Consider the following 11,579-nt stretch of genomic DNA (forward strand, 5'->3'; position numbering starts at 1 on the left):
TTGTTTTTTCTCGACTCTTAAAAATTGAAAAAACAAGTTGTGTCAAAGCGTCTAAAAATTTATTTTAATCGGAATAAATATCACCTTTCCTACGTTGGTCTTAGGTTGAGAAAAATGGAGCCCACCAACCAAGGAGTTCCCCTTGGGGGAAATCCTAGTCCCTTCTCCTCTTGGGGAGATGTTGGTGCGCCCCTTATGGCCACATTGTCGCTTCCATGATTGACAATCAGCTTGCCCATATGGCTCTTCTCGACCTCTGTCATTCAGAACACCGTGATTCCTGAACAATCAAGTCAGCAACTAAACGATACTAGAGTTACCCCCCAACCTTCTACTTCATCCAATTCTTCCTCTCCTCCTTCCTCTTTGCTTGATGAAGCTGGTAAAGCCAAAAATCAAGTAACCGAGAAGAAGAAGAAGGAGCAAAAGGCGAAAAGGGGTGAACAGGCATCGTCTAGCGAAAATCCACACACTGCACCATACAGGCCTAAATCGCCATGTGTCATTTGCAAAGGAGACCACTATAATCGAGATTGTCCTTGCATCCATTGGATCTTAAGGGACTGGTCTCCTCATTTGCACAATCTGGTGTCGTCAACCTCTGATGATCATGTTGAAGGTACACCGTCAACTAGTGAAAGTGAAGCCCCTAGACAAAAAGGAAGATGTAAATTTCCTTATAAATTGTGTGAAGGCGATCACGCCATCCATCGTTGTCCCTTCTTAGACGAGGCTAAAAGATTTTTGGACGACCGTCCGGTTTCACCGTTACGACTTCCTCCTAGATATAAGAAGCTCTTGCCGAGTCCGTCACTAGTTGAAAATCTAGCTGACACGCCCTTGTGGTTGGCTGAAGCATCTATCATTGAAGATAAACCATCTGAATCCACACCAGACGAAATTCAAAAGGTCGAGGTGGCAGTTGACCCGGTCTTGCCTTCAGAGGAGCCATCTTCAGATGATACAGTCACCGAAGAAAACAAGAACGACACCGTTCAAATTCTCTTCATAATCACAGACTCCTATGAACATGGGGGCAGTCTACCCGTTCCTTTACCGTAGGAAGGAAGTTCGTCAGAGTCATACCCGGCCGTCTATTTGGTCCCACCTCCAAGCAACCTGGTTGTTTCCTTTGATTGGAATCTACTAGGCAGACCCCGCTTACCGGCTAGTGTACCATTTCGAATCATTGCTCAAATATATAGAATGGTCATGGCCGGTACCATCATAGATGAAGGGGCTTCTGTGAGTATCCTTTCCTCAACTGCTTGGAAAGCGCTTGGTTCGCCATCGCTTTTGCCTGAGATGAGAAATCTAACAGGCTTTGACAAAGGAACTAGTCAACCGTTAGGGATCCTTCCCAATGTGCCGATAACGTTGAGAAGGAAAACCGTTCGCATGAACATAATGGTAGTCCAAGGACCCCTGGATTATAATCTACTCCTTGGATGAGACTATATTTATTGCATGGGAGCCATTGTCTCCTCACTCTTTAGAGTAATGTGTTTTTCGCATGAAGGAAGAGTGGTCAAGCTCGTAGACCAGCTTTCATTCCCTGGGTCACACATAGCAAATAGTGATATACCAACCCTGAATGGTCTTTTCATGCAAGGAATGTCTCATCAATCCCCAGTGCGTCCTCCTGATGAGCGCGAGTGATTCAGAGGATATGACTAAAACCCAGGGGGCATGCACCCTGGCCTGTTTCGACAGGAGAACCTTGGGTATAGGGTAGGTTTCCGTGGAGTATATATGACTGGCCGACACACCCGTCCATTTTGGAAAATGGGATTAGACCGGAATAAGATACTTTTGTTAAGGTAGGCCTTTCCCGATAGAACAAATGTTTTGTCTGCAAATTGAGGGGTAACCTCGAAAAGGTAGGCCTTTCCTGATAAAACAAGTGTTTTGTTTGCAAATTGAGGTGTAACCTGGAAACTCTACTTCGCTATACCTGGGGGCATGCAAACCTTTTGGCATGCAAGCGAAGAGCGACCATTTATTTTTTTAAATTTATAGGTCCTCTAACCCTTTAAACTCGTAGGATTGGTCGTTTCCTAACTTGCATAAAGAAAGGATGCAGGGCAAAGCTTTGAAAAAATGTCGTTTTTATATGAGACATCCTTATTATACGACTGGATCGAGTAGTTTTAACGTGAAATTCAATCTTGTTAAAAAATAAACATAAGCAATGAGCAAATGTTCCCCTAGAGTTTAAGCTCATTAAAAAATGAACCAATTTCCGGTAAATAACCATCGTGAATGTATTATCATCAGCCTTTGAAGCCTTGGTCGTGTTCTCATCATCACCTCCACTCTATATTGGCCGATCATTCACCTCCATTTGATTGTTTACCCTTTTTGAGGAACAACTGCGAAGAGTGATCTTGTTAGCCATCCTTGTGACACTGCCATGATTGGAAAATTCCAAGCCTTACCTGGAATCAGTTGCTACCCGAATTTATCACTCGTTCCTCAAAAAACGAGTCTCATTTAAGCTCTTTTCAACTAACTCATAAAATATGAAAAGATTGCTGAGCCATTGGCCTCTCCAACTCGTTAAAGGGACCGGAAGTGCTATCCCTCCTTTAGATTTTAATATTTTTGGACTTAAGGGATTATTACACAAAAAGATCGGGCGCTTGTTTTGTTCGGCTCGTTAAAAGTACCGAAAATTCATCCCTTTTGTAATGTTTTATACTTTTTCGGACTCAATGGATTATATGACGAAAAATGATTATTGGAGTTTTCTTTACGTCTCTTTTTCAGACTCTCTAAAATTGAAAAGGACCGAGTTATCCTTGTCATTAAACGCGTTAAAACCGAAATAGCGACAAACTTGTCCATACAGACAAGAACGAGTTTCACTATCGCTAGGCTCGTTAAAACATAGCGATGGGTTTGCCAGAAGGGCAAATTATAGAACAAGCATATGTTATCCTCCTCAAGCTTGACAAAAATAAAGAGGTACTGGTCAGCAATGATTGGGGAAAAATTGGGAAGAAAACTTGAAGAAACTTTATCAGTAGCAAGTCGCTCTTGAACATGACACTTTCACTCCGCATCCGAGACGGGTTGGGTTGTTCCATTCACTGGTCACATCACCATGGTTCCGTCACACCATCCATATTTGGGGTTAATGCTACCAATCCATCATGTCAGTGTCACCGATATGTTCAAGAGAAGTCGCTCAGAGAATTCACCTGTGTCTCACCCACTGCAATACATTTACGCTCCATTCTTTCATGGCCGCCACCCTGAACCTTATATCACCAAATCGTTTTCACCTCCATTAAAATCATTTGCTCCATTCCGTGTCATTGATGTGGGATTCACTAAGGCCATCCTATGATGGATCGCTTCTTGTCGACATCAGCTCATTATCCAAGAAGTCGATCTAGGAATACCCCTTTTAGTACTTTGAAGCTTGCATGCCTCAATGGCAAGTTTCTCACTTTCGGTGACAGGTTTACATCAATGGCCTTCGACCGAAAGATTTTGCGTGGTGTTCGACGCCAAGTCCCTTATTCACACCACGTGAATTGTACTGTAGTACCTTGAGGGTCATCATCATTATCGGTGATTCCTCTCGTGCCTGTTAACAGCTTACATCATTGGCTGGTAATTAGGCGATGTCTTTCCATGTTTGACTCCAGGACATCTCTCACATGGATCAACTTGTACTTTGAGTGAAGATAGAACGAGATTGAAGACCCCGGATATAGTTTCATCCATTCGGGCTGCGATATATATTCAGGAAAATAAAGACATCAAATGTACATCATTACTGCACAGATAATCATCCAACCTAAGGGATGATGGCTCTACTAGAATCATCAGTCTACACTCAGACGATTGTTTGTCTTATGTACATGAAAATGAATTTATAAAGCTGAGCATGGGAATGCCCACCTCAGCTAGATCATGAAAATATTATGAAGATAATGTATTGTATTGTATCTTATTACAGGTCACCTTCCAGCTTGAAGGAACTTCAGATCCTCATGATAAAGAATTTCACCCGAGATTAACAGATTAACGACCTCATGCTTTAGGGGGCAACTGTTATAGACATTTTTGGGCACTGCAACCCCTATCATAAATGTCCATAAACAAAGGGCTCTTAAGTCCCTAAAAGTGTTGTTCCAACCTCTAAAAGAACAAGGTCAACTGATTACATCTTCTCCTAGAAGTTCTCCATGAAAAACTACTCAGAACTGGTCAAAACTAGACCATCTCACCTACTCCATGGTCAAAGTGCACTGCATCCCACCTAAATACACTCGGGAGGTACGATACATCTTGAAAAGCCCTTCTATGGGGTGCGATGGGCGAGAGTGGACAAATGGCAGGGTCAATCTGCAAGGTGGAGGATCATGGAATCTTCTAGAAACTTCTCCCGTGACACTTGCCTCTCTGCATTCGCCCAGGGATGAGTAAGAGATCATCAATCTCCAAGTGGAATCAAGAACTGTCATAGAGAGGACACTAATCAAATCTCAAAAGCTGACTCACCCCCCTTGCAAACATCTATATATGGATCCCTCATCCCAGAGATCCAGGGGGCTAGAATTTTGTATCTTGTAAGGAAGTGCTGCTAGTTTCTTGGTGCAATATCATAGTGTTGGGTGATCTAAGCTTTTCATGAGGTGAAGAAGGGCTTTCTCGCTGAGAGGATGATGTGGGGTCAGAACAATTAGTGGTAATCCTCTTTGCTATTTCTTGATTATCAATAAAGCTATTCAAGTTTTCCTCCACATTCTTTTCTGATTGATGTTATATGCATTTGTGTGGTCAATATGTATCTGGTGCTATATTGTTTGTGATAATAGATCTATGTTCTTGGATAGTGTTATGCTGCTTTGATTCTACAGGTGCTCTTTGAAGCTGGGTAGACGAGGAAGTGAGTGGCAAAGATCCATTAGAAGGGAGAGGAACCAAGCGCAAGACAGAGGTTGGTCTCCTTTATTCCCCTCTTATCTATTTCTCATAAAGGAAAATGAAAGTAGTTTTAGTTTGTTTGTTTCTAAGGTAGCTACCAGCCTTAGTGGGACTAGCAGCTCTGCATAGACACTAGATTTCCCGATAACACTTACAGATGAAGAGCCTAGATGCATAAAGGAAGTATGGTATTAGTGGGAGACTTCATTTACAACTCGACCATGGACATATGAAAGATCATGAAGAGTTGGAGAGAATTGGAAGACACTTACAAATGAAGATCTTATGAACAAAGGAAACATCGTATTAGGGGGAGAGTCCATTTATAACATGATCAAGACCAAATGAAGGTTCAAGAAAAGTCATGGAGTATTGGTAGGGAACCATGTCACTTTTCGATTGATTTCAAAGTGGGAGATAATGCAGACATTAATAAGGAAGACATTGAAGTAGCAGAAGGACACAATAGATATTGAAGGAGAGAAAGCATGAAGAATCTTCGTAGTTAGTTAGGGGAAGTCCCCAACAACATGTAAGGGGTAGTATGGTCCATTGTATTCAATGAACATGTTAAGTATCCGAATAAAAATAACATAGAAACATAAGAAAAGATAAATCAATGACCAGATAATAAGCCACTTCGAGGAGGAAACCTCCATTTACATCACATAAATGAACAATTCTTGGATAATTGAAATGAAAAAACCTCCTTGGTATATATAGGAGTATAAAGGGTCAAAATATAATTAGGGTCTACATTACAATAATAATGTAAGGACACAATAATAATAATAGTGGGCTTCTATGGGGCACAACAATAACAATATGGGGACTGAACTAGTATTATAGGGACTTAACATGCCCCTCTCCTGCAAAAAAGTGTTGTCCTCAATGCTTGAGTAGTTATGTATGCTTATGTATAAAATAATCATCAATCCATATGGAATATTGAACAAGTCCTTCCAGTTAATGAGATATTATGAAATTGATCGATTATGTAGTTACTGAATTCTTATTTTGTTGATTTCTTCAAGATCCAATATGATTTTTCCTTCCTTGTCAAGTTCTAGAAATGAAGCTTGAACTGGGATATTGTAAACAATAACCTTATTTAAGCATGAAACATGGTAAAATGGGTGTACTCATGAATAAGTAGGCAACTCCAATTTGTATGCCATAGTACCAATCTTTTGCAACATCCTGTAAGGGCCATAGTACTTGGGTAATAATTTAATATCTTTCTTAGCTTGCTTGAGGGACATTTATTTTTATCGTTGTAGCCATAAAAATACCCAATCATGCACATCTAAACTTCTTTCATTGCGATGTTGATCTACCTCTTGCTTCATTCGATTCGACACCATAGTCATGTTATTGTTTAAGAGTTGGAAAACTTTTTGTTGATGCTCGATCTGATCTTCCACTACATGAACATTGGAATTCTCTCTTAAAGATGATGTGATGGACAGTGGATGATATCCATAAAGATTCATAAATGGGGTAATTTTTTGTGATATGGAAGGAAGGGTTATACCACCATTTTTCCAGAGGTAACCACTTGACCCAATATGTTTCTTAAATTGTCCCTAAGTGGCGTAAAGCTAGCAGTAACATTAGATAAGGTATCAAATGCAACATTATTAATTCTTGGAACTCATTTAACACCAAAATATTTGAATGCAAAATTTAATCACCATACCTCTCGTTGGTAGTTCTTCAAATGTGGTGTACTATAGTGAATAGTATTGCATACGTGTCTAGCGATGATCTTAGAATCACCAATTACCTTTAGACATTCCATCTTCAAGTCAATGGATTTATTTAGTCTAAGAAGCAACACCTTATACTTTGCATTATTGTTAGTACATTGGAATTATAAATAAAAAGAAATAAAAAATTTATTCTTTCGGAGGTCCATGAGGATGCAGGCTTGCACCAACTCCATCCTTTATTTTTTATCCATCATAGTACAACATCCACATGTCAGTATAACTAGAATTTAAACTAAAATAATTTACATCTATAGTAAAAAGTTCAATACCACCAGCTGGAAGGTAGACAAGGATTTCCAGTTGTGTATCTAATGGGACAAGTGACAACATGGCTTGGTAATAACCATTGTCAAACTCCAAAATTAAGTTCCCCAATTCTTCCCGAGCAACGCTAATTCATTCATTAGGAACTTCAAGCTTAGTACTATATACTTCATGTATGACTCACTATTAACCCTAATTTGATTGTTCTTTCCTTTATACAGGAGCCATAAATGAGACCAATATGTGGCGAAATACCCTTGAAGTTTATTGGAATAGTCTCTACTTAGTAAAAACCCATATGCTTCAGGATTATCAACATTACCACAATACCAATGAATTGATGAACTCTCAACTCAGAAGACAGTCTTATCTGTACATTGTTTCATTTTTTTTCATTTTAACAATTGTTTAATATGTTTAACTATGTAATTACATAAGATATTGCAAAACAATGAAGGCAAAATATTGAAAACTTCTCTTTTAATGAAGAAAAAATTGATTATTAAATAAAGCTCAAAAATATCTCAAATGTTTTTAATTATATGATTTTTAAAACAAAACTACATCACAAATTTCATTTACTAAATAAAGTTAAAACATAAAATGCATAAATCTAGTATTTTATGTTTAATTTTATTATTATTAGTAGTAGTAGTAGTAATAGTAGTAGGAGGTAATGTGAGTCTTGAGATGGTTCACAGGTCTAATATGTGGCTTGAGCAACTGTGACCTAGGGGCATCTAAGATATCAAAATTACCCAAGGATATATATTTTTAAAACTAAGTCTACTAAATTCATGTATTTAATATGAATTTTATTGAAATAAATAATGAATCGTATTCTTGTTTGTAAAAAATCTAAATTCACAATAAAACCCAAATATTTACTATGGTGACCAACAATAGTAAAAAAGCTAAATTCACAATAAAACCCAAATATTTACTAGGGTGACCAACAATAGAATACGTAAAAAAAAAATGTAACAAGAATATTAATTATGGAGATACATCCTCATTTTATTATGGAGATTCTTGATTTGTAAATAAACTTTGTTGTAACACGATGGACCAATACTAAACCATATCTCATTTCACATGAAATTTGTTCCTATGATATTTTTTTAATTAATGAAGTTAAATAAAAATGAAAAAAAAATACATAAAAATAAGAAACATATAACTACTTTAAAAATAAATTGTATTATTTGATTTTGTGTTTACTAAAAATACTATAAAATATTTCCCTACCATATCTTTAGTAACTATTAACTATTGATAATTAAATTAAAATTCTTCAACTCCAATTTTAAAATAAATATCCTATCAATATAGTTATTAAATTTTATAAACCAATTCCAAAATATAGATGCTTATAGCCATAATAAATAAATCCATTCAAAGCGACAGAGTCAAGAAGTGTGCATGAAATTTCACCAAGAAATTCCTATTTTCATTTTGCTTTTTATTTTCTACTTGGGAGCAGGGTTGGAATTTGGATTTCTATTTACCCATCATACAATTTTTTAGTTACATTTTGGGTCTTTACTATGTTTAAGATTTTTCCCTTCAAGAGTAATGCTTTGATAATAAATCAACCCTTCACCAAGATTAAAAAATTACCATTCAATAACATAGTTATGTCAAAAAAAATCTCATAAGTAAATTTGTGACCTCGGTAGAAAAAGCCTTTTTTTAATTACCTCGTATAAATTTAACTTATACACTGAAATTTTGGTTTTTTAATAAGTGTCTCAATATTGTGATGACAGAAGGGATCACAAAAAGAATCCCTTCATTCAAAAAAACGATTCATTTTATGCAGTAGAATCTCAGTATCGTAACCATGAGTATACTGATAATACACATATCTTCCTTTTGTTTTAAGAGGCACACGTTAATTTACATATAGAATTAGTTGATGAGATCATCGACAATGCAATTATTGAAGTAGCAGAAGCAACCTGAGGCATGACACTTACCATTGTTGGCATTTTCTTTATTTATGCGGGTATTAACATAGTCACCTTCATCATCTGTGCCCCGCTTTCTGCTTGCATTCTCGTAAACAAAAGCAGAAGTTGTAAGATTTTTGAGAAACACAGATAGATCTAGATCTGCAAAAACAATAACAAGCTTGCAAGAGAAAGAAGAAAGCGAGCAAGAATTGAGAAAAGAATGAAAGTGAATTTACAATATGAGGTTTTAGAATAAATACACAAAAGCAACTAAGTTAAGCTTAGTTGTGCATGCAATAACTAAAGCTAAGGCTAAGTGTACATGTGCCACATGCAAGCAATAAGTTAACTGGAGCTAATCTAGGTGCATGTACACCAACACAGCTAGTCTAAGTGCATGTACACCAACACCCCCCCTTAAGCATAACTTAGGTGAGTGTGATGCAAAATGAATGAGTCGCGGCAACATGGCCATTTTAGGTACCCATATACAATGCATAAAAAGGAGGAAAGAGGGAAAACCCAGTGGGAAGAAAACCCCCCCTCAAAATATAATGCAAAAATAGAGAAAAGACAACTGCTAGACAGTCGTGTCCTTCACCCCGAGTCGATCTCGCAGGAATCGAAACTTTTGCTGAGTGAAAGTCTTGGTGAAGATGTCAGCAATCTGCTCTTTCGCCGCACATTGTTTCTCCGTCTGCTTCGGGTTGTCTCATCTTCTTCCTCTGCAATTTTTTTGAAGAGGCCTTCAAGCGCTAGGTCGAAAGAATCTGTGTAGCCTACATTTGAGTGACGAGGATCTGCATATGTAAGGGAAGGAATCAACCCAATTACTTCCCTTCGCATCTTCTCTACTTCATCAGTACTCAACGACAGTAGATGTTGCTCGATGCTCAGATTGGCAGTGGCCTGCACGCTCTCTTCTGGAATATATACCGAATACGAGCTTCGATTGTGGGGCAAATGCCATTTGTACTGCGTGTACGCCGAATGCTCTGTGAAAAAAACCGGTATGCAACCTGCAAGCATAGAGTCAAAAATAGAACGCCGCGTGAAGGAATCCCCCTGGGGTTGTAGGCAGAAAACGGAGTCGGTGAAGAGTCGCATCACTTCGTTGGGGTTGTGGCAGATGCTTGGCCCTTGCTGGCATCTCAGCATCTTACAGCGTTGAGACAAAGAGCATTGGTTCAAGATGTTGCCTCTGATTGACGCCTTATCGAGTCCGGGGCGAGGGGCGCCTGCGAAGGAGAAGAGGATTCGTCTTCTCTTCGATTTCATTCTCTTCTGCCACCGCTCCATCTCTGACCGCGTCCCGGGATGGAAATAGGAAGGATATGGGATCCCGTACTGGTTCTTGCGCCACGGGTGGCCTTCGATTACAAGACTCGACATGTTCTTCACCTCAGGGAGAAGCAAAAGCTTATTGCCCCACGCACTCGGGCTATCTCGCTCTCTCAGAAAATCCCAAGCAATTCGTCCCATTACCATAAAATGATCTCTTCCCCCTCTTTTCTTCCACTGCTCTTTCCTTCTCAGAAACTCCACTAGTTCGATCCCGGCGCGATCCCTCACCATCAAATTCTGATCTCCAGCGTGCGTGGACATATCGAACCCTGCGTAGAAAGGAACGTAAAACAGCGTTGCTTTAGAAGGATCCGGAGTGAGGCATCGGTAGCGCCTCATTCTCTCGTGAAAAATCACTTCCGCCGTAAACTGATTGGTAGCAAACCATGATGATCCTGCAGCCTCAGCGTCTGCCTGACGGCCGCCTAGCTCCTCCCCCAGCTGCAATAATGGCTGGCCGAGCCCTGAATTGGCTATATGCGGGCACATATTCGTCCACATGCTCAAATTCTGGCATTCTCTCAACAAAAGTTTATTCTGTTTCTTGGAAGCTTCGCTGGCCGGTGGAGCCTTAACATGCACCATCACTGTAAAATTCTCCGAAGCTTCAGTGGCCGCAACGGCTTCGACCTCATGCAAGTTGTCCACATCATAGGTCGTGTAATGTTTGCAGCAGGCCGCCACCTCCAACTGGTTAGGGTCACCACCGTCTATTTCTTGGAGACCTTGGACATAGTTGGTGGCGTACAGGCTGGCGACATGCGGGTCCTCCGGTTCTAAGCTAAAGCTTTCACGATGATTTCTATAGATTGCGATCGAATCGTTTATCATTCTAAGCATTTCATCCTGTTTTCCAAACAATTCTTCCAAAATTTTCCATACTTCATTTGGAGTTGAACATGATTCAACATGAAATAGCAGTTCTGGAGAAATAGATAAACATAGGATGCCGAAGGCCTCGTCCATGCGATTGAAATATCTTGATTTCTCCACTGCCGATGTTGGTTCAACTTCCGTTCCCATGGTTATTCGAAATAAGCCTCTACTTCTCAGATGAAGTTGAATCTTTGGCTTCCATTCGAAATAATTATATGGAGTGAGAATTGCCGATCGTGGAAACTCCAATTTAGACTCCATTCTTTGTTGCTGCTTCAATCTTCTGAACCTGCAAATAAAATTGCTTGTGCACTGATTACAAATCCCTGTGCTCTGATACCATGTAAGATTTTTGAGAAACACAGATAGATCTAGATCTGCAAAAACAATAACAAGCTTGCAAGAGAAAGAAGAAAGCGAGCAAGAA

The 11,579-nt window shown here is 39.2% G+C and overlaps 1 protein-coding gene across 1 annotated transcript; it reads right to left on the reverse strand.

Moving 5' to 3' along the window:
• Nucleotides 1–9,529: 9,529 nt before the first annotated feature.
• On the reverse strand, nt 9,530–11,107 carry LOC149198960 (putative xyloglucan galactosyltransferase GT17). Its single transcript, XM_089400419.1, has one exon. It carries the CDS (start codon nt 11,105–11,107, stop codon nt 9,530–9,532), a length of 1,578 nt encoding a protein of 525 aa, XP_089256545.1.
• Between the last annotated feature and the right edge of the window lie 472 nt (nt 11,108–11,579).

The sequence above is a fragment of the Pinus tabuliformis genome, chromosome 2_1 (assembly GCF_031772625.1).
Source record: "Pinus tabuliformis cultivar Carrire ecotype Pingquan chromosome 2_1, CPIR1, whole genome shotgun sequence".
NCBI classification, from domain to species: domain Eukaryota; kingdom Viridiplantae; phylum Streptophyta; class Pinopsida; order Pinales; family Pinaceae; genus Pinus; species Pinus tabuliformis.

Bases quoted from the DNA above. Each gene is read 5' to 3' on its own strand.
- LOC149198960 (XM_089400419.1), bottom strand. From the start codon at position 11,107: ATGATAAACGATTCGATCGCAATCTATAGAAATCATCGTGAAAGCTTT.